This window comes from Acinonyx jubatus, chromosome D4, assembly GCF_027475565.1.
Source record: "Acinonyx jubatus isolate Ajub_Pintada_27869175 chromosome D4, VMU_Ajub_asm_v1.0, whole genome shotgun sequence".
NCBI classification, from domain to species: domain Eukaryota; kingdom Metazoa; phylum Chordata; class Mammalia; order Carnivora; family Felidae; genus Acinonyx; species Acinonyx jubatus.
The window spans coordinates 7513188-7541075 of NC_069391.1; the positions used below are offsets into that span (position 1 = coordinate 7513188).

Genomic DNA, 27888 nt, shown 5'->3' on the forward strand with positions numbered 1-27888 from the left:
CGGCATGCGGAGTGGGGTGCCAGCAGCATGAGCAGTACCCCGCGGGGGCCTGACTGGGCCCCGGGCCCTCTTGGTAGGATCCACCCAGTTTTGCCTCCCTTTGCATGCCCCGGCCTGGCACCATCATCCCCAGCGGTGTCCGACCAGCTCTGAGCTGGCCAGGCGACCGGTCTCTACCCCACTGCTTTGGGGTAGGAGCTCAGCAGCACCCATTTCCCTCCAGTTTTTATCAACTGAGGACGAAAGGGAAGTTGCTCCAAACCTTTCTCTCTCTGCCTGTGAACTCTGCCCTCAGCTCAGCCCGGCTCTGGACAAAGCCCAGGCTGCTTCATTCTCCTTCAAGACTCTTGGCTGCCACCTCCTCCAGAAAGCCTGCCCTGACCACCCCAAGAGCTGGGTTAGGGGCCTCTCTGTGGCCCCCCCACCCCATGAACAGGATTGTGGCTGCCCTGAGGGCAGGGGCAGGGCCAGGCATGAGGCTGGGGCTCAAAGAGGGCATGTTGAAGGAAAGACAGAATGAATGAAGGATGGATGTCTTTGCCCTCCTTGCCAGGGTGAGTGGACGCCAGTTCCTCTGGCTCACGGTCAAGCTCCTCCTCGGGGAGGGGGCCTCGCTGAGCTCCTGTGGGAACCCACCCACAGGAACCTCGAGTCCCACTGGCCTGCCCTCCCCACTTGGTGGTCACGTGGGACCCAGGTAGGGCCAACCTCAAACCAGTCCTGTCCCTCTTCCCATGCCTGGGTCAGGCCCCTCAGGTGAATCCTCCTATGTGGGAAGAGACCTGGAGGTTAGCGTGCCTGGGTCGCAGGTAGTGATTCTGAGGGCGAGATGGAGGCTGAGAAGATGGGGCGGGGGGGAGGGGGCACGGGGAGAGGCAAGAGGTTGGGGAAGAAAGTGGCACCCTGGATGCCCAGGAGAGGTAGACATGAGAGATGGGACATTCCCCCCTCCACCCTCGGCCATCCCATGCCTATGCCAAGGTGCGGCTGACGTGGCCAAGCACAGGGGACCCGGGGGAGAGGTGGCCTGAGACCTGGGGCTTCAAAACAAACGCTGGCTGGACGGGCCTGGTGGGTCCGCTGCCCCACGAGGCCCAAGGAGGGGCTCCTACTCCTCCTCGAAGTCTCCAACTTGGGGCAGAGATTCAGGACTGAGTCACCACCAGCAGAAGGCTTCCTCTGAGGTGGTCCCAAGCGCTCCCTCCCAGGGTGGGGCTGTGACAGGGGTGTGGGGGGGGGGGGCCGAGGGAGCAATTTGCCAAAGACCATGACCAGTTCTCCCACCAACCGCCTGGACGTTACATTTGTCAACTTTTCCACGTGTCACACAGGACAGGGCAGCCTCAGCCTCTTTGAGAAGTTCTGTTCCCTTTGAGCATCTTTTTCCATTCTGGCTGCCTCTGAGCATTTCCAGGACTTTTAGCCAGTTTTTAAAATGGAACATTTCTCTCTCAGTCCTTGGCTGAGGGAGCGCGGCGGTCAGTTTGGAGCCCACGAGTTCGTGGCCAAGGACACAGGCCCTGGAGCCACATGACTCTTGTTTCAGAGCCAGCCCCTGCCCTGCCGACTGTCCTTAAAAAAGTGACTGCAGCCTCTCCGAGCCTTGGCTTCTCCACACGTAAAATGGGGTAGTAACAGCACCTTCCCTTTTGGCGTTGTTGAGAGGATTGAGCAGTACGTCCCACGTGTGACATTAAACTTTAGATTTTATCCAAAGAGGAAAGTTGTAGTCCCAGCAGGTCTGGGAATAGTTAAGAGCTGACTATTTAGAAGCCTCTGTCAGGGGGGGCCTTGCTAAACTTCTAGAAGACTTGGGGAGGAAAAAATTAGACGAAGATGGGTGTATTTTGCCGTGTAAAGAAAAGAGATCATTACTACTCATTAAATAAATCAAAAGGCAAAATTATTTTTTAGAAATAATTTATGGGGCACCTGGGTGGTTCAGTCGATTGAGCGTCCAGCTCTTGGTTTCAGCTCAGGTCATGATCTCACAGTTCGTGGGATCCAGCCCGGTGTAGGGCTCTGTGCTGACAGTGTGGAGCCTGCTTGGGATTCTCTCTCTCCCTCTCTCTCTCTCTGTCCCTCCCCCACTCGCTCTTTCTCTCTCAAAATAAATAAACTTCAGAGATAAATAATTTATAAGGTTTCCCCTTTAAAGTTTTTGTTGATCCATATTCCTCCTGACAAAAATCTACAGACTCACCGTAAGACTAAATTTTTCAGAGTGGAAATGAGAAAGTTCCCATTTTTCCTTGCCTGCTCTTTTTTTCAACGTTTTTTTTTTTTGTTTTTTTTGGGACAGAGAGAGACAGAGCATGAACGGGGGAGGGGCAGAGAGAGAGGGAGACACAGAATCGGAAACAGGCTCCAGGCTCTGAGCCATCAGCCCAGAGCCCAACGCGGGGCTCGAACTCACGGACCGCGAGATCGTGACCTGGCTGAAGTCGGACGCTTAACCGACTGTGCCACCCAGGTGCCCCTCCTTGCCTGCTCTTAAAGTAACAGTTAGCAATTTGGTGACTGTGCCTTTGGGATTTTGTTATTTATCTATATTATTTCCTCCCCCCAAATATTATACATTGTCTTCTGAAACCTGCTTTTTCCCCCCACAGTACACTGTAGAGGGACATGTGAATGGAAATAAATATGCCTGCCCTTCTAACATATAGTCTGCCGTTGACTGGGTGATACTTTACATAATCGATCGCCTCTTGGTGGACATCTGGGTTGTTTCCAAAATTTTACCATATACGATAATTACTGCTTTCTTTTGGAATGCAATTCAGCAGAGTGTTTCACAGTTTTTATTTAAAAAAATTTTTTTTAATGCTTATTATTTTTGAGAGAGAGAGACAGAGACAGAGAACAAGCAGGGGAGGGGCAGAGAGAGAGGGAGACACAGGATCGGAAGCAGGCTCCAAGCTCTGAGCTGTCAGCACAGAGACCGACACGGGGCTCAAACTCACAGACTACGATATCATGACCTGAGCTGAAGTCAGCCGCTTAACCGACTGAGCCACCCAGGCGCCCTGTTTCACAGTTTTTAAAAAGTGTTTGTATCTAGTAATCCGTCTTCTAGGAATCTATCCTAAGGAAAAAATCCTAGAGATAGAAAAATAAACATTTGAACAGATAAAAGATGTTCGGGGGCGCCTGCCTGGCTCAGTTAGTGGAGCCTGCGACACTTGATCTCAGGATTGTGGGTGTAGAGCTTACTTAAAAAAGGAGGGGGGGAGGTGCCTTGGTGGCTCAGTCGGTTGGGCATCTGACCTCGGCTCAGGTCATGATCTCACAGTTCACGAGTTCAAGCCTGGTGTTGGGCTCTGTGCCGACAGCTCAGAGCCCGGAGCCTGCTTCAGATTCTTGTCTCCCTCTCTGCCCCTCCCCTGCTCACACTCTGTCCCTCTCTGTCTCTCTCAGAAATAAATACACACTTAAAAAAAAAAAAAGATGTTCATTGTCAGATTATTTATAATATTGAATAACTGGAGACAATTTAAATGTTCACCAATAGGAAAACTGTTATGTAAACCATGATAAACCTATTATGCAACCACTAAAAAATGTTTATGTTGACTCTGTGATAATACCCCCCAAAATGTATGCTACTAAAAGAAAAAGCAGAATGCTAGTACGTTTACAGTGTGACTACCTAACAGAGTAAATAAACCTACATATAGAAAAAAATATTTGGAGGAATAAGTAGGTAACACTTTCTGGGGAGCACTCTTGTGGAAGTTACCAAAATCGTGAAATGCTCATCTCTCTCGACTAGGCGATTCTCTGGGTAAAAATTTGCTCTAAAGAAACAACAGGAGAGGCATCTGGATGGCTCAGTCGGGTAAGTGTCCGGCTCTGGATTCAGCTCAGGTCATGACCTCACGGTTGGTGAGATCGAGCCCCGCGTTGGGCTCTGCGCTGACAGCACGAAGCCTGCTTGGGATTCTCTCTCCCTCCCTCTCTCTCTCTCTCTCTCTCTCTAAATAAATAAACATTAAACCAAAGAAGAAGCAACAGGATATATGTTGTAAATACATCTATAAGGATGTTCGCTGCAGCACTGTTTGTAAGAGAAAAAAAGTTTGAAACAATCTAAATGTCAAGAGGTATTGAATATGTAGATCACAGCACATTTCTACCGTGGGCTACGATTCAGCAGTTCAAGGGCACATCTTCCTGTAGTTACATTCCCATGACACACTGCTTGGTAAAAAAGAGTTCCCGAATCAGTGTGTGGAGTATGGTCCATTTAGGTTAAACTGGCATATATACGTAATTAGTTAGGAAGCGTGGTCCACGTATTTTTTCTTATCTTCAGAGTTGTTCAATTGTGGGGATTTGCTTTCTCTGTGCTGCTTGAATATTTTTATAACAATCCTGCATGATCAGAACAAAATCAAGAAGGATCGTTTCTTTTTCTTTTTTTCTTTCTTTCTTTTTTTTTTTTTAAAGGAGTGTACATTGCAAGAAATGTACAAAAATCTCCATGGTGCCTCCCTGGAAAGGGAGGGGGGCGGCCTTCTCTCTAAGCCTTGGCGTTTACCAAACTTTTAAAACGGAGAATGTACTAGTTTTACAATTAAAAGCCAAAGTTAAAAAAAAAAATGTAGTCATACCTTGTCTTCGTTTGTAAAGAGATTTGAGGCAGCTTAAACTAAACTCGGTATTTTTAAAAATTTAACAAAAGTGAGATTGTGTGGCTTAGTAGTCAAGGTGCAGTGGGACCATGACTCAGACGTCGTGGTAAATACTATGCAGTGGGGAGTCCAGCCCAGATTTTATTCCACCTGAAACAGGGATGGAGTGGATGTTAATTTGCTTACCGTCTGCATTAGGCATGAAAAGTGGGCAAAGTGATAGAGGATAACGAGGGGGGGGGTGCACATGACTAATTATGTACGAGCCATGAAAACCCATGTATTTGAAACATGAAGTTGGGGCAGAAGGACCCCCACCTCCCAGCATAGGGAGCTTTTTCAAGTACAGGTGAGGCTGGGCTCTCCCTGAGATTCTGATTCAGCCAGCTGGGCAGGGACATTTGAATTCTGGAAGAGTTCCCCCAGGCAACTGATTCTCATGCACTCCCCCGAGGGAAGAACTGTGTTGGGAATATCTGGCTAAAAATCCTCAAAATGCCCCAAAGTGGACAAATAGGAAGAAGGCATCTAAAAGGTCACAGACCCAAAAGAGGCTGACCCTGTCGAATGCATATGGATTACTAGAAAGTGAATAATCCAATATGCTTTTAGGCAAATTTGTTTTAAGGAACTGGGATAGTTCCCCGACTCCAGGAGGCCCTGATCCCAGGTCTACTCCCTCAGCTTTCCTAAATCAGAACCCCACTCTGCTCTTCTTGTCCGAGACTCAGTTTGTTCATTGTAAAATGGGGATAATACTACCCACTTCTTAGGGTTGTTGAGAGGCTAACGTGAGATAAAAAGGATAAGCACTTAGCTCGGTGCTTGGCACATAATAGGTGCTCAATAAATAGCAGCTGTCCCCTTAGCATTGTCGCCATTGTCCTTATTATTGGTGAAAAGGGGCCACTGAGGATGCGCGGGTTCTGGCAGAGATGGGGGCCTAAAAGGATCATAAATTTAAACAGACCCAGGGTGATAAGCTGGCACGAAACTTAAGGGCCCGGAGTCACCTGGCCAGCACAGGTGTTTGGGTCCACGTGGGTGGCCGAGAGGCTGCCGGGTCTGTTCAGCAGATGGTTCTGCCCACGGGAGTCCCTGGCCATGAGGAAGGGACGGCCAGGCCCAGCCCCGCCCTGGTGGCCGTCATACCTTTTCGCTACACTTTCTGATGGTGGCCGTGAGCTCACTGACTACCATATCCACACACTTGATACTGGGCTCTTTGAGCTTCTGCACCTGCTTTTTCACTGTGGCTTCAAAAGCGAGGTCAGGTGTGAAGAGGCCCGTCCTGCACCCGGGGAGGAGGAGGGGACAGGAGGAGAAGCAGCCATGGGCAGGGCCAGGAGAAGGAAGGGGAGTGAAAGCCAAGCAGAGCCAGGATTCAGGAGTGGAGGATGGCACAGGCGTGGGGGAAAAGAGAGAGACACCGACACAGAGAAAGAGAGAACAGAAGACAATGTGAGTGTGGGACCGGCCCTCCCTACCGCCCCCCAGGGCCGGCACCTCCTAGGAGCGGCCAGGTATCTTGAAGGGTTCTGTGGGTATGGGGCGGGGGGGGGAGGGCTTCTGAGGGACCAACCCCCTGTTCTGTACAAGGCCCCTTACTGAGTTCAGATCCTCTCCCCAGGGCTTGGCGTCCTCCACCCCCAGCTTACCCTGAGCCGGCCCTCTCTGTCTTTCCTGATGCTATCTTTGTCCCAGCCTTGAGTCCTCCTAAGGGGCTGGCCCAGGCCAGGACCCCACCCACCCATTCTGTTCAGTTCTAGGTTTGCCAGCACCTCCTGCATTCACTTCATCCTGACTCCGAAGCCCAGCACAATTCCGTACGTCCACCAGGATTACTGCATCCAGCTGCCCAGGCTGTGCACTGCAAAACTCCAGGGGGCTCCATTTGCATAGACTGTGGTGCAGATGATGCCTCCTGGAGTTGCAGGGTAGCTGCCTGACCTCCACTCTCCAGCTCCCTACTCTACTCCTGCCCTTCCCTTTCTCCTCAAGGGGCATCCTTTGCCTCTCTTCCAAAAGGGTCTGGAGAACTCAGCTGGGAAAGACAGAGAGAGAAGAGGAAAGACAGAAAGAGTGGAGGTGGTAGAGAGGGGCCAGGGCAGTAGTGAAGAGAGGAAAGGAAGGGAGGCTGGGGGGTGGAATTAAACAAGGACTGGATTTGGAGTCCAAAGCCGTGGCTTCGAGTAACAGCTCTGCCATCTGCCGGCTCATATGACCTTGGACAAGTCACTCGATCTCCTAAGCCTCAGTCTTCCTGCTGTGACATGGGCACCATCCTCCCTGCCCTGCCCTTCCCTCCTTGCGTGGTTCTGTGAGGCTCAGATGACATAGCAGATGGAAGAGGATTCTGTCCCTGGAAGGTTGGATGTGGATGGAAGGGAAGGGCAGGGTCCTGAGTGAGGCTAGGGTGGGAATGGGGGGGGGGGGTGAAGGACAGTGGGGAGTCAGGTACCTGCCAGACCTGGGTCCTCTGCACCCCTCTGGCCATCCAGATCCCCAGAGCAGCAGCCAAGTAGGCCTGTAGCTCTCCTGTCTGCAGGGCCAAGGTGTTCCCCAAGACCCCTCCCTGGAGCCCCTAGAGATGACCTCACCTCTGAGGGCAGGAAGAGGGCTCGGGGCCCTTCAAGGCCTATTCTCCCTGAGCTGGGGGAGCTCTTGGTGGGCTCTCAGGACAAAAGCCACCATCACACCTGTCTTATCAATGTCTGTTCCCTGTGCCTGGGGGCCAGGAGGTGGGTAAGGCCCCCTCGGAGAGGCCCCCCATCTTGGTCTGTGGTGGCCTGCCTCCCCCACCCCGCTGAGGTCTGTACATGCTACCGAGGAGGCAGTGGGGGGTGTGGGAAAGGAGAGCCTGGCAGCAATGCAGGATGGGGGCAGAGGCGGGGGGGGGGGGGCTGGCCCGGGCCACCGGGTTACCTTCTTGGTGCACTGTCTAACCGTGCTGATTAGCTCCGAGATAACCATGTCCACACACTTGAGACACGGTTCTCGGATCTTCTTCACCTGCTTTTTCACAATGGTCTCAAAGGCCATGTCTGGGGTAAAGAGCCCCGTTCTGAACGCCCGGAACGGGAGAAGGGCACAGTGTCACAGGCCAGCTCCTGCCAGGAGTGCCAGGTCAGGGCCCCACCCCGACCGCCTGAACTCTGCCCTTGGGGTCCTCCCACTACCCCTCTCTGGGCTTCAGTGTCCTTCTCTGTAAAATGGGCAGGAGGGATTTGAATGAAGGACATTCCATGGATGCTCTTTGGGGGCAAGGCAAGGTCTGCTTATAATTGTCATGTATGTCCGGCTTGCTCTTAAGATTCTATTCATACAAAAGTTTCTATGGCCAGAAATGGTACGAAAAATGCCAAACTGGGTTCTCTTTAGGAGCCTTTCTGGGAATAAAACATTTTATTTTAAGCTGAGGAGTGATATATATATATATTTTTTTCTGTGCCTCGGCCAATGCAGTTATCAGTCTGTAAATTCCATACCAAACCTTGGAATTCAACCTGTATAAAAGCAGGGACATTTTGTCTTGTTCACTGCCTGGCACATAGCAGATGCTTTAAATTTTCTTGTTGAATGAACGGTGTAGATCTGGGTCCTTGAAGGGGGCTAAGCTTTTAAGGAACAATCTTTTTTTCCAGTCCCCCCCTTCCTGTTCCAAAGGCAGTGGGGTTAGCTAGAAGGAGGGAAGTGGTGTAGAATGGGGCCCACTTCGGGCTAATGGGACTATGGGAGGATCTGGAGGGTTGAGAGGCCCTGTCCTATCATAAAAGGACACAGACCAATACCTCGATGCTCCATCCCAGACCCTCCCCAGTGGTTTGGCCAGCTGTGTGCAGCTACCTGGATAGGACTGGGGGAAGCTGTCTCATCCTGAGGACAGGCAGGGGCCCAAGCCCAGAGAAGCTTCCCCAGCCACCTATGTCCTGGGCTCTGCCCACCTGGTCCAGCCTCCAGGCCCTGCTCCCAGGGACAGCAAAGGAGGACAGCAGGTGCGGGGAGGGAGCGGCCCAGGCCTCCCGTCCACCTCCCCCAGCTCGAGCCCGTTTGAGCTGGAAGCCAGAAGGGGTTGAGGGGACTGGGGACCAGAGCTCTTGGTCTTTCCTGAGGGCGGCTCACTTCACCACTCCCTGTGCCGTGGCACCAGAACCCCTGCCTTCCAGGGCTCAGCCCCCTTCCCCAGTCCCAATACGTGCCTAATGCCATGGATATTCTTGATGGCGTAGCTGATCTCTCTTCGGAGCTCCTTCTCATCAAACTCCATCTGTGTAGGAGAGCCAGAGACAGCCGGTCAGGGCCTTCCTCCTCCCTGGAAGGCCAAGACAGACAGACGCCCCACACCCGGGGCTGGGTGCCAGGTCAGCAAAGATATGTGTGAAAGTCCTGGGGGGAGGGTGGTAGTTCTAAGCCTCCCCTCTCCCCCCGCCCCCGGGGAGATCATCCTACCTTGACTAGCTCAAAGGGGAAGCGCTCATGGAAGATCCGGTTGATGCGGGCTCCCCCTGACAGTTCATAGGTGTCGATCTGGTCCCCTGAGCCCTCAATGCGCTTCTCAAAGTCCACGGCAAACTGCTGGACCATCCTGGGGGGAGAGTGGTGCGACGTCAGGAGCCTAGTGGAGGGAGCCCTGGGCGAACCCCGCGCTGGAGGGCAGCTCAGTGCTGGGGAGTCAGGAGTTGGGGAGGGCCTCACTGCAGCAGAGCCTTGGTCTTGCGAGCTGGGTCATCTGGCCGGAAGTTCTTGTACTCCTCCACCTCCTTCTCGATGGACAGGAGCTGGCTCTGCAGCTTGTTCCGAAGCCCCGGCAGGGTGTCCCGGATGTGGTTGGTCAGTTGCTGGGGCGGGGATGAGACAAGGGTTAAGGCCATGGGCACCAACACAGATCCCCACGGGGTCAAGAGGGACCAGGATGCCCGGGGGCGGTGGAAGGGGGGGGGGTACTGTGGGTGTGGTCAGGTTGAGAGCTGCAGAAGGCAGCCATGACCCTGCCCACTACTGCCCTGCCTACGAGAAGGAAAGCTGCCCAGGGCAGGGCCTGGCATACAGGGGGGTATTAACTAAATTCATAAGCGAATAATACAAGTTTCAACAGAAGCCAGAAGTCTAGATTTTTATCTGAAATTACCTGATTTTTGACTAACAATATTTTTAGACACGATGAGGGCCAAATAAAATCTCTCTGGGACAGGGATGGCTGGGGGGGCTGTCCCCTTGTACCCTCTGGGTTTAGGCCTCCTGTAAGGTAATTCTCAAGTACTGGGGCTCGCTCTGGCTCGGTCCCCACACACAGTATCTCCCTGAAGCTACACAGGGATCTTATGAAATGGGGCCTTATTCCCATCATCAGGATTTTACAGAAATGGAGGTTCAGAGAGCTCAAGTGTCAGGTCTGTGGCCTCCAGAGTCCCCAATTCTGCCCCTACACCACCCTGCCTTCCCCACTGCCTCCCTTCCATCATCACATACACACATGCCTCAGTTCTGGAAGCCCCGTTCCAGATGGAGAAACATCCTAGGGAAGCCCCTGGGATCGCCCATCCCTGTCTCCAGACGAGCCAGTCTCCATTTCAGAAGGAAGCAAGGTCTTCGGCCAAGTACACTCTAGTGATGGCCCCCAAACCCAAGCCCTTGTCAGTGCCACCCTCCACACAAGGTCTGGGTCTTCTCTCCACCCGCAGGGGCTACAGGGCTCCCTTTCCAGGCCCCTGTCAGGGAAAAGTCAGCAAAGCTCTGGTGCTACCTCACGGTGGGTGGGGCTGTGGGCAAGTTGCTTTGTTTTCTGGGGCTCAGTTCGTACGCACGATGTGGACGCTAACCTCTGTTGGCCACCCTCCCAAAACACATGTAAATGATTCTGTCCTCATGCTGGTTTCCCCAGGCCTGAGCTTCTACCTGGTTGAGGACCTTCTGCAGGTAGGGCGTGCCCATGCGGTCAGCCAAGTGGCGGTAGGACGGATGGGAGAGGAAGAACTTGCGTTCAGCGGCCAAGGCCGCCGTGATGTCCTTCTTGCCATCAATGTCCTTCTGGCTCCGGTTCACCACCCCAATGTAGCCTGTGGAAGGGGGTCCAGGTCAGGGGCAACCGGCCTGGCACAGGGCGGGGTGACAGGGAAGGGCAGTGGAGCGGGTCAGGGGAGGAGCCTGCCTACCTCTGCGCAGGGGGAGCAGTTTGTTCTCCAGCACATCACGGGCATCTGTGCCCTCGTCCATTAGGTCCAGCTTGGTGATGACCCCGATGGTGCGCTGGCCTGAAGGGGAGGGCAGCAGGAGAGGGCCGTCTACACCTGCACTTGCCCTCCCATGGGACCCACATGCACCCCGACTGCCATCCCGCTCCCCACATCTCCCTCCCCACGCCCTCCCTCCCCCACTGCCTGCCTCTGCTCTCCCGCCTCATTCATTCTTCACAGAGCAGCTCCCTCCGCCTGGCACTGAGAGTAGACCCCCAGGGCCTTGCACTTTGCTGCCCTTAGGAACCTACCCTGGGGGTCCACCTCCTTGGCAACCTTCAGAGCATCGGAGTTGGCCAGGTCGGAGTTGGCCGGGGATACAGCCAGGATGAGGCAGTTCTCTTTGGTGACGAACTGCATAAGCATGTCCCGGATCTGGAACTCGATGTCAGGAGGTTGGTCCCCCACCGGGACCTTGGTCATTCCGGGCAGGTCCACCAGTGTCAGGTTCAGCACTGGACAGGGCGGCGAGAGGGCGGGCTCAAGGCGAGGGGCGTGGCCGTGGGCGGGCGGATTAAGGAACAGGGCCGGGTTTAGAGAGGATCCATTTGGGAGTTTGGCGGCAGGTGGACGGGATTAGGGAAACGCGGGGCTAAAGCGGCGGCCCGTTAAAGGCGTGGCCAGGGGTGGGCGGGGTCATGGCAGGGTGGAGCTTGGGGTAGGATGGGCAGAGGAGGGGTCGCTGTGGGGGCGGAGTCTGCAGGAGGCGCGGAGCCCGCCTTAGGAGGAACCAGCGAGGGGGCGTGGCCAAGACTCAGTCCCGGGGGCGGAGCTAAGCGAGGGAGCCAGGAGGCCGGGGGCGGGGCCACGTCTCCTCACCGTGCGGCGAGTAGACGCGGAGGTTGATCGGCACCGGCGAGATGCCCTTGTTAGTGCCAGTGACTCGGTCGGTCTCAGCCTCGATCTCCAGACGCACCTCCTCAAAGTCGGTGAATTTCTTCCCCTTGCAGTGCAAGAATTCGGCATATTCTGCCCCCAAAGTGTGGGTGGGGTGGAGGGAAGAAGGGTGGATGGGTAAGCATCTTAGCCCGGAACCCACCTGGGACCCATCTTCCACTGGGAATAGACCCCCACACACTCCCAAATACCGCCTTCTCTCCCCTCCCTCTCCACAACAACGCCAGGTCTAACGTTATGCATTTTTGTTCCCCACTGTCCTGGTGGGGAATCTAGGGCCAAAGTCACACAGCAAGCAAGTTCAGCGGCTAGGTTGGACTCCTCCCTGGGGGATAGGGTGGGGGACTGAAGAGGCCCGGTGGGGATGCTCGTGGACGAAAGCGCGTACCTGTGGTGGCATTGACCAGCTGCAGGACCAGGGGGCGTCGGGTGACGATGCCTGACCCTCGGGGCAGGAAGTCTCTGCAATGAGTTGGGAGTGAGAGGAGGGTCAAGGCCTGTCCCAGGGGCACCTGTCCTGCCACCGGGAGCTCCAAAGCTCTCCTAAAGTGCCCACTACACCTTAGCCTGAGGGTTTCAGGTCACTAAGGGGAGATGACAGGCAAGAAAGGTGGAAAGAACCTCCCCCATGTACCCTGGGTCACAGATTTATGCGTGTGAGCTGCCAGGAGACAAGACTAATAACTCCCAGATTTCTCTCAGGTATGCTCTGTGTTGCTTCTGGGCCAACAAGTCGCTGCCTCAACCCAGGCACTGCCATTCAATTGAGGCACGGGGTACCCCACACGCCCAAGTGTCCAGTGGCCACAGAGTGCGTCTCAAAGAAATGGAGCTGCACCTTCTTCCCTCCCTTCCGCTGTGGGGAAAGGCAGCATCTCACTTCCCCTTCCCAGGGCCCCATCTGGCTGGGGTTGAGGATGAGGGGGCCATGGGGGAAAGGAGGAAGCAAGGACAAGAATTCATGCTTCTTAAGTGCCTACTGCATGCCAGGCTCTTTGTGGGCAATCTCTCGTGATATTGCCTTGTGAGGTAGGTGCCATTATTATTATTTTTATTTTAAATATTTATTTATGTATTTATTTATGGAAGAGCACAAGCCGGGGAGGGGCAGAGAGAAGGGGAGAGAGGATCCAAAGTGGGATCTGCGCTGACAGGCTGACAGCAGTGAGCCCAATGTGGGGCTTGAACTCACGAACTGTGAGATCATGACCTGAGCTGAAGTCGGATGCTCAACCCACTGAACCACTCAGGCGCCCCGCCCCGGTAGGTGCCATTATTATCCCCATTTTGCAGATAAGGAAACTGAGGCTCAGAGGTGTTTAGGTTGCACAGTCAGTATCTAGCAGAGCAGACCCTGGATGCAGATCTGTTTGACTCTGCAGTGAGAGCTCCTTGCCCTTCGGTCCCCTGAAGACCCAGTCTTTGAAGGACTGGACCTGAGCTTCCTAAAGTCGCCCCTTGCCCTAGACCTGATGTCTATACCTCAGATTTCTGCTTGTGCCAGTGTGAACCTCAGCAGTCCTTTTGGCTAACCCTTGTGGGTGGATTCTCTGTCCTGTCAGCTCTTCTCATATCCCCGCCCGCCCTTGGCCCCACCCAGGCCAGCACAAGCATGAGGGTGGGCACCTCTTCAGGGACGAGGCTGTCAGAACTGCAGTCACGGGATCCCCAGGACCCAGGAAAGGGGGAGCAGGCTACAGCCTGAGGGACCATAGGGCTCCAGCTGGCCACCTCATTCATGGAGAGGCACATGGAGGCCCAAGAAGGGGAAAACACACATTCAAGTTCCTATAGGACTTGGACAGAGCCCGAGAAGAACCCAGGCCTCCTACCCCCAGCTCAGAGCCTGACCGGGACCACACAGCTTTTTGCACCACCCCCCGGCCCCCACTCCCTAGCCTGGAGGGTCCCGGGCACAACAGAGTAGGCCCAGGCTCCTGGGTTCAAGGTCTCTTCTTGGGCCCTGGGGAGGACTCTCTCATCCTGTTCTCACCCTGCCCCTCCTTTGGGGAGGTTAGAGGCTAATAGGGAGGAGTCAGCCACTTCAATGAGGAAGGAGAAGCATGATGAATCCTGCATTTATTCATTGTTTCCAGGTGCTAGGCAAGCACTTTTCATTTTTGCAAGACTAAGCCTCTGAAGGGCAGGACTGGCGTCTTCCTGTCCACCACTGTATTCCACTGTCCAGCCCAAGGCTTAGCACCCAAGAGGTACTTAATAAATGTTGACTGAATCCCCAGGTCCTCAAAACAATGCTCTGATATGAAAATTGCTTTACAGATGAGGCATCTGAGGGTCAGAGAGGTGAAGGGACTTGTCAAGGTCATCCAGATGGGAATGGCAGAGCTAGGATTCAAACCCAAGGGTCTGTTGGGCCCCAGAGCCTGGGAACTTCCCTGTCAAAGTGTGCTGCTCCTTCAATCCAAGAAGCCAGACGTGGCTTTTTATGTAATTCAATTAAATTCAGTCTAGGACATATTTGGGAGCAGCTGCTCTGTGCCAGGCCCTGTGCTGGGCCCTGGGGAAGCGAGCTGATGAGTCAGACCGCTCCCTACCCGGAGGAGGAGCTCACAGTGTGGTGGGAGAGACAGACAAGTAAACAGATAATGCAATACAGTGTGACATGTGCTGGAACAGAGGTGCACCAGTCAGCAGAGAGAAGGAGGGGATTAACGGGGGTGGGGGGGGGGTTCCTGTCTCTATCTCTGCCATCCTTTACTCATTCCTTTGGGGGGGTAACCCTCTAGTATTTGGGATCCCCCAGGGCTGTGGAGATAGGACATCTGTTCTCAGAGGCTGGGTTGGGCTTGGGGGCCTGGGGTCCACCCTTTTCCCCACCCGCTCCTCACCCAGCGATACCATGGCAACAGTAGTTGCCATGGAAACTGCAGGAGGGGCTGGAAAGGATGGGACTCCCCACAGAAAGCCCCCCACGCAGAGACATGGACCTTCCCTGGAGCTCTTCCCTGAGAGGCCTCCCCTGCACAGATGGGCCCACTTGGTCCCTGCCGACCTGCAGGTCAGAAGTCAATGAGGTGCCACCTAGAGGGTACCGGGGCGGCGCCCAGGGCCCAGCTGGAAGGGTGGTCAGGGGTCTGGGCCAGCGGGCCCCAAGTCATTGCCTCTCCAGGGCTACTTAAGGGACAAGCAGCTTAAGGGAAGCAGAGATTAGAGGGGCAGGGCTATGTGTGGGAGTAGAGCCCCTCCTCAGACCAGGATCTCGTGCGGCCAGGGTGGGGATGGAGGTGCCTGGGTGGGGGGAGAGGCCCCGTCTCTATCACGGCCCAGGTTCTCAGAGTGAGGCCCTCACATGGCCTGCACTTGAATCCCTGGGCTCGAATCCCGCCTTGGCCATTCTGCCGCCTGGTGCCCTTGGGCAAGGTGTTTCACTCTCTGGGCCTCAAAGCCCTCAGCTGCAAACTGGCCTTATAGAAACCGGGCATTATCCTCTAGCACACGTGGGCTGCAAGAAGGCCCAGCAGCCTCGGGGGGGCGGGGGGGGCATGGAATAAGCGTGGCTTGGGTCTGGTACACAGTAGGCGCTCAGCAGCCCCCTCTCTAGGAGGGTTCCCAAATGTCACCAAGGAACACAGATCCCACAGAACCCTCTGACGGCCTCCTCCTGGCACGACTCGGATCTCTGGACTCTGACCACGAAATGTTAGATGGAAATGATGAACACTGAGGAGAAGTTTTCAGAGACCGTGTCATTCCCCCATTATTGTCCAGAGGTGGGGACAGAGGCCCAGAGAGGGGCAGGGAGGTGCATTGAGGGAGGAAGTGGCCTATCGGGGGTCAGGGCTCCAGGCCTGGGCGGGTGCAAAGAGCGCCAGCGGGTTCGCACGTCCAGACTGTGAGCTCCTTTCTCCCCGCTGGACTCCTGCGCTCACCAGAGGCCTGGCACATAGTAGGTGCTCAGGCGATGCTCAAAGGATCAAGCATGGCTAAATAGCTCCATGGCTTCTGCTTCCCACCTGGACACACTGTCCCACAGCGCTCTGATAAAGTGGGGGTTCGGGCCTGATCTGGCCTCCAGCCAGCGCCACCCTGCACCTCCCACCCAGCTCCTGCTTAGGCTGAGGGAGGACAGAACAGGTGCCCAGAGAAAAGCGTGCTGGGCCCACCAGCCTCGGGGGCCACGTGGGAGGGGTGCGTGGTGGCATGCCAGCTCTCCCTACTCATTCTGGACAGATGGTGGCTTCCCGAGGAGGCCTTGCCTTGCCATCTGCAGAGGCACCTTCAAACCTGAAGCGCAGGGAGGATGAAATGCACACCCCTCAGGACCTCCAAGCGCCGCACGCTCCCTGCCTGATTTGGTGCTGTCCCGCCCAGAGGGGTCCGGAGAAAGTACACCAAACGTCCAAAGTGACCCTCCCCTACTCTACTCTCATACCTGAGAGCTGTGGCCAGAGCTCAGGGACCCTGCTTCCCCCGTCCTGTGGAACGCAAAAACCACCAGAAAGCAGCATGTTTGGTCTGTACCCAGTCTTGCTTCTAAGCCTCCTGTTTCCTGGGCTTGGCCCGGCGTTGAATGTCAGAGCTGCCACTCAGGAGCTGTGTGGCTGTAGACAAATGGCTATACCTCTCTGAACCTCAGTGTCCACATCAGTAAAATGGGTTGCTGTGAGGCTTATATAACTTGAGGCCTGAATCAATGGTAGCTATTATGGTTATAAATAATATAACTTGTCGAGCAAGCTGAGAACACGGGCTGGGCTCCCACCAAATGATGCAGCAGGGAGGAAGTTGGAAGGTGGGTCTCCCGGGGGCTGTCCGGAAGAGTGGGCGGGTGGGCCAGGATATTTCCAGCCAAATCTTGCCCCTGAAAGCGGAAGGTAAGGGAGGCGGGCAGGCTCTGAGGTGCCCTCTGAAGCACGGAGCTGGGGTGGAGGCGAGGAAGCGGGTGGGCCAAGAAATACAGTTGGGAGGAGGTGAGGCCGCCTCCAGGCAAGAAGTCCCTCTCTGTTCCCATTATCCCAGGAGGCCCCAGGCATGCCCACATCACACAGCCTGTGAATTTCCAGCTGCGGTTTGAACATTTCAGGGCAGTCCTGGCCTGGCTTCTCCCGATGCTCTGATGTCCTGAGAGCAGGGACTGGGCTGCTCCTGTTTACCAGTGTCCCCAGCCCCCAGCATGGAGCAGGGCAGGTAGCTGGCACTCGAGGTAGCCCAGCTGGCCAAAAGAATGATTTGAAGACGAGCTCCTCCAGTTTTCCCACCATCACCCTCATTGTATAGGTGTGGAAACTGAGGCACAAGGTGGGAAAGAGTGTTGTCCAAGACCACAGTGCAAGTTGGTGACTGGGTAGGACTGGCACGCGGGGGTCTGGACTCTGAGTACACAGTCTCCCCTCAGCAACCACTTTCCCTACTAAAAAAAATCCATGATCTTTCCTTTCTCCTTATCCTTCCCTCCTTCATCCCTTCTTTCCCTCCTTTCCAGTGTTGATGACTTTATATTTTCAAGATGGAAATAGATTTCTCTTTTGCCTCCTACTTGTAAAAGTCGTATGTTCTCCCTTTGAAAACATGTTCAGAAAATACACAAAATGTTTAAAAATAAAGAGCAACCATCACCCCAACACCTGGGGCTCTCCATTGTAAACATTTTATCATTTACAATAATAATCATGGCAAACGCTGATGGATCGGGCACTGCTGGTCAGGGGCTCCGCCAGGCACTTGAAAATCTGCATCATCACGAGGCTTCTTTTTGGGGTGATGGAAGTGTTTTAAAATTAGATTGTGATGATGGCTGCACAACTGTGTAAATGCGCTAAAAATCATCGAGCTGCGCACCACAAACAGGTGAATTTTATGGCATGCAAGCTGTACCTCAATAAAGGTGTTTAAGAAATCTCCAACCTGCTTTTATTTTTAAGATTTTATTTTTAAGGAATCTCTCCACCCAACGTGGGGCTCGAACTCACGACCCTCAGATCAAGAGTCGCATTCTTTACTGACTGAGCCTGCTTCGGTGTCCCCTGCGTCCTCTTGATTGCTCCTTGCAAGGCTGGGTGAGGCTGGTGGGACGGGAGACGAGGTCAGGTACCCCTCACGTGCCCATACATGCCCCGGCCTCCGGGGCACACTTAAGTAGCGGCTCTGTTTGCCTAACAGCTCGTCAAGGACATTCATCAAGTCATTCAATATGGAGCTACATCTGGATGCTCATTTCTTATCACCAGCAGCTTGATGTGAAAGTATCGTAGCGCTACCACTAAATTATTTCCCTGCTCCGAACCTCAGTTTCCCCATCAGTGAAATGGGCACAACCCAGCAGCTCCCTCCTAGGGCTGCTGAGATCCCGGCTGTGGGAGGGTCTAATGGAGGGTGTCCATTGGTGGTGCCACACGAGCCATCTGGCGCTCGTAGGCGAGGTGCCTTGTGTGTGTGCTAGGGAGCATTTCACTCCTTCAAATTTGGGACTCGGGTGAGAGGTGAGTGCGCATTCACCTGCTGAGATTTTTCTCCCCATCCTGGCTGGTGGCCTCAGTCCCCTGTGCTCAGACCAGGCACGCCTGAGCCAGAGTCATGAAAGGGCTGAGGCACTAATAAACAGGTAAGATGTCCCTGGTAACTGCGGTTGGAACTGCAGTCGGCCGGGAGCCCTCAGCCCAAGGCAGTGGCCTCGCTCTTCCTCCGCAGCCCCTCATCGTGGGAGAAAACTGAGCCCTACCCCACACACCGAGGGTCAGGTCACAGGGGAGAGGGTGGTCAGGGAAGACATCCTGGAGGAGGAATTGGCTGATGTGAGACTTTGAGGATGAGCCAGTGAAGGAGGAAGACGAAGACACGGTGAAGGTGAGGACCCATTTTTCCCCATGAACTGTAAGCTACGAGGGCGCACCTGCAGGGAGAGGCTGGACGGGAAGCGAGGCTGGGTTAAAGCAGGCAGGCCTCAGGGGCCCAAATCGGGAGCAGGAGCGAGGGCTCTGTCTGGAGGACAGGGGCCAAGGAGGGCGTTAAGCAGAGGGGATCAGATTGGGAGGCCACAGAGAGTTCTATGCTGCCGGGTGGAGAATGGGTTGGGGGCACGAGAGAAGGCTGCCCCAGGAGCTAAGACAAAGGAGGGGGCAGCTGAGATACACAGAGGTGGGTGGGCCGGGGGCCGGATCTACAGGGTTTGGGCCCGACTCGCGTGGGGAGGATGACACAGGAGGGGAGGCTGGTCCAGGAGCCTTTGGCCAGGGCAGTGGGAAGATGCCACTTCCTTAAACGCCTTCCAAGGCCAACAGTCCTTTTCCCTGGTGCCTGTAGTAATTAATTCCAAGTTGCCAGAGCTGCCTTCCCCGTACAGCTCTTGCTCCTTTCTTGGATTCCGGTCCGGGGAGGGGTAAGGGTCCAGAGAGACAACCAGGGAGAGCAGAGGGGAAGCTGAGGGGTGTGACACGTACACACACGGGTGGGGGTGAAGACGGTGGACGCTGACCCAGAGGCAGGAGACCGGGGCAGTTTCCTGTCCTGCCTCTAATTCCAGTGCTGTGGGGCTTCAGGCAGGTCCCTACCCTCTCTGAGCCATCTCGCCATTTGAAAACCCGGGATGATAGTCTGCCTCTCCTACTAACGGGCTGTTGGTTCCAAGAAAATAATGAGCACTGCCCTTGGATGTGGGGAATCAGGGCCTCTGCCCAATCCTTTAGGGGGGTCGCTTTTTGGATCTCTAGAGCAAGGAGCCCCCAGGGGCCGAGGGTCCCAGCTGGAGCCCATGTACCCTTCCTAGGCCACACTGGAGTGTTCTGGAATTTCCCGTCGGTCTCAAGCCCTCCCTCAGGGTCTGACCTAACTGTTAGGGGCAGTCCCAGGCCCAAGGGGGGATCCTTTCTGCCACCACGGACAGAGCTCAGATGTGAGGGCTGGGTGTCCACATGGGAGCCCAGGAGGCCCCTTGTGGTGCAGGCTGGAGTAAGAGACAGGGGCAGGTCGGGGAGAGGGGCCACCTGTCCCCACACTCTACCTCCCATCACGGAGCTCTGAGGAGTCTGAAATTCTAATTCAAACCCGGTCGGCCAGGTCGTTCTGAAGGTGTGTTTGCCAAGGTGGGAGGACAGAGTGTATCGTATTCAGCAATCCCTTCGCTTGATTCGTAACTGGAATATTTAGACATATGGCACGTGGGCCTCCCTTCCCGCTCTTGTTCCACGCCTGATAACACTGTGCCCTAGACCGGCCTCCTCCGCAAAGGCTCCCCTGCATCCCCTCTCCCGAGGTTCTGACCCTCTGACCCCGGCCAAAGTCTGGGAAACTCGATTCTATTGGAGCCGGGATCAGATGCTGTCTGCCAGAGTCACCTTTCATGCCTGACTCCTTGGGGCCACTGGGTAGGGTGGGGGTTTGGAAAAGGTGTTCTCTGGCCTGGTCTCACTGGGGCCTCCACTCCTCACTCGGTGACACTGCTGTTTGTCTGGCTTCTCGAACCCACGGGGGGCTCTTTCCCTCCTTGGGCCTTTGCTCGGGTGGGACCCTGCACCTGGAGTGTGATCACCCCTTTGCCTGACTGGGTCCCTTTCTTGTTCATGTCCAGCCTCAATGGCCACCTCCTCGGGGGTCCACACAACAAAAGAGCTCTTTGTGTCACCTAGTGTCTGTCTGTCCTGCTCAGTTGTGAACTGCCCCCCCCACCCCCCACCCCCCAGAGCAGGGATGGGTCCTGCTTGCTCACAGCTGTATCCCTAGGGCCTGGCACACTGTAAGTGCCCAGCAAACGTCAGTCCCCTCCGTCCCCTCCAGTCAGTGACTTTCTACCTATGATGTCTCAGATATCCCCTAATCCTCTTTGGCCTCAGTCTCCAAATCTGGGAAATGGAACCATTCAGGTGTATCCCAAAGTGTTCGGAAGAAGAGACAGAGCTTAGTAATGGGGAGTGGGCTATCCCCCACCGGAGGGGCTGGGCTTGACCAAAAGAGGGGCTCTCAGAGGCCAGAGACCAGCACCAAGCCTGTGCTGGGCTGAGAACGTAGAGGAAGGGGCAAGGAGGTTGGTAGGAGGCAGGGAGCCTGAGCAGGGGTAGAGGCAAGAGGCACTAGGGAAACCCAACACCTTGCCTCTCAGAGCCGCCTCCTGGCAGAAGCCCACCCACCAGACCCCCTGCCCTCCCTGCACCCTGGCCCGCCTCCCAGCTGGTTCGGATGGAACAGAACGGGCACGTCCTCTGTGCTAGGCCTTACCCTGAGTGTTTTGTGGGCATTATCTCAACACTCGGCACAGTCCCATGGGGGGGGGTGCTATTATTATCCCCATTTTGCCGATGAGGAAAGAGCAGCTGAGCAGGGTTTAAGAAACGTGTCCAAGGTCACTCAGCTTGTAAGTAGTAGGGCCGAGCTACAGACCCAGGGTCGATTCCAGAGCCCGAGCTCTCACCCCTCAGCCACATTCGCACCGGCCTTGGCCTCCCCAGGGACCAAGAGGGGAGGAAGGGGGGCCACTATCCACTTGTCCAGTCGACCGGGCACCAGAACGAGGGGAGCAGAGCCTGAAAGCTTGCCCCGGGACACCCCACTCTTGGGACTGGACAGGTGTCGCAGGGAGCGGGCACGTAGCCAGGGGCAGACAGAGGGTGGCCCGGGCAGCAGGCATCTGCTCACAAAATGCTGGGGTGTCTTGGGCCCCCCGCACCCCTCTGTCTGCACTTACCCCGAGATGATCTCATCTACTCCCATGGGTTTAAATCTCACCTCTACTGGGACTTCCAAATTTACATTTCCAGCCCGCCTTCCCCTGAGCTTCAGGCTTGCATCACCACACGGCCCACCTTACACTTCAGACTGAACATGTTCAAAAGCAAGCTCCCGATCTTACCCCCGTGCCTGCTCCTCCCGTCCTCCGATAATGGCACCAACACCCACCCAGAGTCAAAGACACTGATGTCAGCCTTGAGTCCCCTTTCTTCACCCTCCCCATCCCCATCCCAGCAAGTCTTGTGGGGACTTCCCTCCAAAATGTCCCCTGAAGCCCACCATTCTCCTCCTCCCCACTGTGAGAGCCCTGGGCCAGGCTCCCCGACAGCTCTGGCTCACCGCAGCAGCCTCCTCCCCTGTCCCTCACCCCCTCCCCAACTTACACACTTGCTGGAGTCAGCTCAAGGCACTCTACTACTTAAAAGCTTCTGGCAATAATGAAAATGCACCCAACTCCGCATCGTAGCCTCAGGGCCTTGTAGACCCACCCCCTGCCCATCTCTCTCTGATGCCATGTTGCCCTTGCCCACCAAACAACCAGCTACCGTGGCTCCTTTCTGTTCTTTGAACACACCAAATGTATTAGTGCCCCAGGGCCTTTGCCTTTGCTCCCTCCACCTAGAATGCTTCCCCGTCCCATGGCTTCTCATCTCAGATGCTACCCCCTCCTAGAAACCTTCTCTGACCTCCCTGTGGAAAGCGGCCCTTCCTCCTTCCACGGGACTGACCACATTCTCTGGTTGCCTTCTTCATATACCTGTCCCTGTGTTTACTATTTCAGAGGTTTCCCCCTCTGGAATGCAAAGCTTTTGTCTTTTCCACCCTGGAATCTCCAGTGCTGTGACACTGTGGACACTCTACGAATGTCCGAGTGACTAAATGAATTAGCCTCAGTTTCCCCTTCTTTCAAAATGGGATGAAGAAAGAGCATAGGCCCAGAGAAGTCCTAGCAGCGTCCTGGGCAGCTGCAGGGCCACTTCCGTTGCACAGCTGCCACCAGGGCCCCCCCCCCCCCGGGGTGCCCAGGAGCCCGGGCTGGCCCAGAGCAGCCTCTGCTTCCCCTGGTGCATTTTCCACTTCCTCTCCATGGGGTGTTGGCTCCTGGGAAGCCCCAGGAGGCTGAGCGGCTGTTACCATGCTCACCAGTCTGGGGACCCAGCCCTCGGAGGAGAGGCCAGGAGCCCGTGACACCCCGCCTATCCTCCTGCGGGGCCACTGTCAGGTGCAGGAGGCATAAGAGGGCCCAGGTTTCCTGGAACAGAGTCCACATCTTGCTCCAGTCAACAAGCTAACAGCGGCTACAGTCAGCTGGGGCCTGGCTGGTCTGCTGGACAGCGAACTCCAGGAAAACAGGGGCCAGGTCTGCCCTAGCACGCATGGGTCCCCAAACCTAACTGACCATCAGCAGCTCCCTCCCAACACGGGCTTTTACACTCAGGGACTCACCGGAGCCCTGCGCCACCCTCTCAGGAAGGCAGGGCAGCCACTGCCAGTGTTCCCATCCCACAGATGGGGAAAATGGAGGCCCATGCTCCTGCATGTCCCCGTGTCTGGTTCAGGGCCTGGTTCTCGGGGGCTCTTAAGATTGAGATTAGGAACCTGGGCTTTGGAATATAATAGATGCTGTCCTTCCTGGCTGTGTGATTCTGGGTCTGTTTCCTCATCTGCAGGATGGGCACCATGGTACCTGCCTCATGGGGCTGTTGTGAGCCGTCCCGAGAAGATTGGTGTGGGGCACACGAGAAGGGCTCAGCAGATGGGGGCTGAGGTCACCTTCCCTGCCCCCCCCCCCACCTCCTCGGCCCAGGGCACACAGCCTGCAATAAGCAGGCGTTCAGCAAATGTTCAATAGATGAAGGTAGGACTATGGTCTGTACACGTAAAGTGCTGCATTTCCATGGGTGCCATTAAAGCACTAAGACCTCTGGGCTTTACTGTCTCCAGAGTCCCCCCACTCCCTCACCCTGACTGCTGGGCCACAGGGAAGGGTCCCATCTGTGTATCTCTTGCCGGTTTGTCTCTGCAGCTCTGGGGGGGTCACGTGAGCAGGAGGGGGGCTCTGTGGGAGCCGGTCCCCAAGAGACAGACGGCCTCCCCCTCTGCTGACCAGATGGGCCCAGCCGCCCCCAATGGTGGCTTTCCCATGTCTCCCAGATACACTGCTCCAGTCAGAACCCTTCCCTTGAGCCCCAGGGCTGCCCCTGGTCTTCTCAGTCATATGAGGGGCAGGAGCAACCATCCAGTCCAGCTGTCCTCATTAGAGGTGGGGAAACAGGCTCAGAGAGGGCAAGTGATTGGTCTGAGGCATCACAGCAGAACCTGGCTTGGATCCAGGATGTCTCCTTAGAACCGCTGCCCTCTGAGGGAGGGGCCTCTGCCTCCCTCGCCAGTGGCTTCCTCAGCCTGGAAGGTCACTGGGAGAAAGCTAGGGTTTCTGAAGAAGGTGAGGGAGGGACATGCCAGAGTGCGGAGGCCAGTGTCACTGCCTTCTCCCTGTCTGCCCAGCCCCCATCCCCCTCCCGGGAGAGCGTCATCCTCTTCTCAGCAGGAAAAGCCATCCCCGCGTCCATTTTATTTGGGGAGCCTGGGCAAGGGGGTCACGACCCTACCTGCCCCCCTAAACCCAGGACCTTTTGTCTTTGCGGTTGCCCCCCACTCCCTGCCACCTGGCCCTCCCAGCGCCCTGTGGGATCAGAGGCAGGAGGGGGATTAGGTTCTGCAAATGGCTCCCCCCTCCCTGCCATCCTGCTTCCCTGTCTTAGTCATCTCTGCCCTCCGCCGCCTTCTCCCTCCATTACAAGCCCTCTCCCAGGCCCCGGGGAGAGCGACGGCGGCAGGCGCCCCCCACCCAGGGGCGGCGGCGGAGCCAGCGGCCGGCGGTTCGCAAGAGGATCAGAAGCGGTCTCACCGCCACCCCCATCCTGGTCCTGCAGTTCCCCCGACCCCCCCCCCCCCCACCCCCCCGGCCACCGCGCTGCGCACGGATGGCGGCGGGAGCTGCAGAGGTGTGTGTGTGTGTGTGTGTGTGTGTGTGTGTGTGTGTGTGTGTGAGGGGGGAGGCTGTGCCTGGTCCTCGATGCCCGGGGGCTGTGTCCTCTCCCAGGGACACAGCTGGGGAGAGGGTTCCCAGCCTTGGCCCAGGGATCTTCATGGGGGAGGGAGCTGTCTTCCGTGGAGCCCAGGGCCGGGGAGCACTGCCCCTGGGGTGCTGCCCGCTCCGGGGAACGCGGGAGCCGAAGGGAGGCGCTGAGTAATGCAGGCCCCCTTGGTGCCTGTACTGGGGGAGGGGGGACCCTTTGCCAGGGTCTCTTAGCAGAGCGCCGTCTTCCCTAAAGGATGTGGCAGAGGAGGGGGGCGTGATACCGTGGTCGGTGGCTTGACGACGTTTGCGGGCAAGCGGGGGGCGCTGCTGCCCCTGAGAGGCTCTCGGGGAGGGGGGGCCGCCTCCTTCTGGCTGGAGGTGGGGGGCGCGCCGTCCGCGGGTACAGCGCCAAGGGCTGCGAGGTCGCGGTGCCGTCGGGGCTGGGGGGTGGGGGGCGGAGGCCCGGGGGCCCGGGCGGGGGGAGTCCCCGCTCCGAGGCGCGCCGCTCCTACCTGCCGACGAAATTCTCGAGCACCGAGCTCTTGCCGGCGCTCTGGCCGCCCACCACGGCGATCTGCGGCAGGTCGAGGTCCGCGTTCTGGCCGATAGCGGAGAAGGCGTCCTGCAGCCGGTTGACCAGCGGGATGAGATCCTCCATGCCGCGGTTCCCCATGGCTGCGGCGGGCCCCGCGGGCTACGATCCGGCCGCTGCTCCGGCTCCCGGCTCCGGCTCCCGGCTCCGGCTCCGCCGCTGCAGCCGCGCGCTCCGACTGCCTGTGCCGCGGACCCCCGCCCCTCCGGGAGTGGATCGGAGCTCTGCGTCAGGATGCCGCCAGAGGGCGCCCACGGCGCTGCGGGATGGCAGTCGTGCGCAGGTGCAGCCTGCGGCACCATGGGGATTGTAGTTTTCTTCATCTGCGGGTTTGGGGCGCTGGAGCCGCGTCTGGCGGGGGGGCTCTGATGCTGCAAAGCGGTATCATTCCTGGAAATGGGCGAGGTGTACCCCTAGTGCAGGGCCTCTTGGATAGTGGTCATGGCTGTCTCACTCAATCTTACAGATGAGGAAACTGAGGCTTGGAAAGAGATGGGTCTCCTTCAAGGTCACAGTATCCTGACCTGGAGTTCCACTTGGCCTTATTGCTTTCTTCTACTCTAGGTTCTGATACTAATTCATGGCGGCATGCCCCTGCCCGCCTTTGGGTTTCAGTTTCCCTGTTTCTAGAAGGAGAAAGAACATTAATTCAACAAATATTTATTGAGCACCTACCAAAACCCAGTCCCTGTTGTAGGCAGTAGAGATACAACAATAAACAAGACCAACAATGTCTCCACCCTTACAGATCTTACGTTGGGTGCTGGAGACAGACAGCAAATGAATAACCAGGTGAATGAAATAGTAATAGTGAAAATAGTTCATACCAATAGTGATGGAAGAAATAAACAGGATGTGAAGAGAGGTACCTGTGTTGGGTGCGCAGGTCTACTTAGCCTGGGAGAAGTTGGGTGGTTCTCTGAAACAGTGACATTTGAGAAGAGACCTAGATGATGAGAAGGAGCCAGCCACAGGCAGATCAGGAGGGGAGAGCAGGCCAAACTGAATGAACAGCAAGTATAAGGGCCCTGACCCTTGCAAGGCCTTCTTTCTGAGAGTGGGGACTTCTTGTCCCAGAGAGTGTCAGACTTTGCCCCAACCCATCAGGGTGCTGGTAAAATTTGGATTTGAATCCAGGACTCCTATCTATCTACCCTATCTATCCCTTTCACACGGAGAGACCAGGGGCCGCAGGCCTAGCCATTCACCTCTGCATTTAAGAAACCTCATTTGGACAGCCCACAAAGAGTCTAGGGAAGAGAGGTCAGCATACCCTGTGCTGCTGGGCATCAGCAGGTCACCCTGTATGTGAATGTGAGGGGTGGGGGTGGGGGCCACTGCTGGGAGGGCAGCGGCCTGGGAATCAGAGACTGTCATTCATTCACCCATTTAATGCCTATTAACTGAGCCAGGCACTATGCTAGACCCCAGAGATAAAGCAGGAGGCAAAATGAACAAAGTCCTTACCCATATGTGGAAAAAGAGAGACAAAGTATACACAAGCCAATGAATATGACTCTGTCAGATCGTGATGGGAAAGTCAGGGGCAGGGGAGTGTTTTTTAGGGTGATGAGCATAAGATTCTGGTACAAATGTAAGCAGAGACCTGAAGGAAGTAAGGAAACGACCCGCGTGGACATCTAGGTGTGGGGGGTGGGGTGGGGCTGGGGGTTCCAGGCAAGCAGAGGAAACTGAACAGACCTTGCCCCAGGAGCCTGGCCTGGGCTTTAGTCAAGCTGTGTGATTCAGGTGCTCACATGCCTCTGGGCCTCAGTTATCTAATCTGGGTAATGGGGATAATGAGAGAATAGAATCCCTGTGAGAGCCTGGCCCTGGCCTGGTGCTCAGGAGAACGTTATTAAACCAGTGCTTTGAGCCCTCCTGGCAGCTGGAGCTTCAGCTACCCATGATGCTCATCTTGAACAGCTGCTTAGAGCCAGCCACTTTATGATGTTCTGAGAACCAGAGAGGGCGGAGAGGAAGCCTGGAGTGGAGCCTTTAGTTTGGGGAGGGGGTGCAGTTTACAGATGTCTGCCTGGAGGGGCACCGTCATGGCTGGGTTGTTTTCCCTAATTACAGTAGTGAAACTTACTGTAAAAGACTTTACCAAATATTTGAAAGCTTCTGGTCATCCTCCCACCCACAGATAACTATTATTTATAGTTTTAATTATTATTATTTTACAGGGGGGAGAGAGGGGCAGAGGCAGAGAGAGAGAGAGAGAGAGAGAGAGAGAGACAGAAACAGAGACAGAGAGAGACAGAGGGAATCTCAAGCAGGTTCCCCACTCAGTGCAGAGCCCAGTTTGGGGCTTGATCCCACAACGCTGAAATCATGACCTGAGCTGAAATCAAGAGTTGGATGCTTAACTGACTGAGCCACCCGGGGGGCCCTTATAATTTTTATAGTGTTTATTCTGTGGGTTTTCCATATATATTCATTTTATTTGATTTTGTTTTTACAGAAATGGGATCATACTATAGGTCTGGTACTGCTGTATCACTGATGCAGCAAGGCCGGCTGCTTGGGCATCACCTGGGGTTTGTCAGAAATGTGGAGTCTCAGGCTCTACTCATGATCTGTTGGGTCATAGCCTGCGATTAACAAGAACCAAAAGCCCCAAAAGATTCCCATTCTTTCCCCAGATACCCTATTCCTTCAACTCCTATTGAAGTTGGAGAAACTCTGATATATATTATTATATGCACCTTGGGATCGGGTGGGGAGTTGGGGGAGGGTTTTAACAAAATCATTCTATGATTTACCTGG

At 55.7% G+C, this 27888-nt stretch overlaps 1 protein-coding gene across 21 annotated transcripts in view; it reads right to left on the reverse strand.

Annotated features, from left to right (window-relative positions):
* DNM1 (dynamin 1) overlaps nt 1–25342 on the reverse strand; it is a 44604-nt gene extending 19262 nt beyond the window's left edge. For 15 of the 21 annotated variants that reach the window (XR_008290914.1, XR_008290916.1, XR_008290910.1 and 12 more), the window contains exons 1-10: nt 25040–25342; nt 12156–12229; nt 11690–11839; nt 11122–11325; nt 10790–10888; nt 10533–10693; nt 9333–9475; nt 9087–9222; nt 8837–8904; nt 5790–5928 (exon numbers count right to left, since the gene is read on the reverse strand). Coding sequence is in view for 14 of the 21 variants with exons in the window: in XM_053204545.1 (XP_053060520.1) it covers nt 5790–5928; nt 8837–8904; nt 9087–9222; nt 9333–9475; nt 10533–10693; nt 10790–10888; nt 11122–11325; nt 11690–11839; nt 12156–12229; nt 25040–25200 (1335 nt within the window). In the remaining 7 variants the exon portion in view is untranslated. Of the gene's footprint in view, nt 1–5789; nt 5929–7562; nt 7702–8836; nt 8905–9086; nt 9223–9332; nt 9476–10532; nt 10694–10789; nt 10889–11121; nt 11326–11689; nt 11840–12155; nt 12230–25039 lie in introns of all 21 variants that reach the window. The other 6 variants (XM_053204544.1, XM_053204552.1, XM_053204543.1 and 3 more) reach the window with 1 other exon arrangement.
* Nucleotides 25343–27888: the final 2546 nt, after the last annotated feature.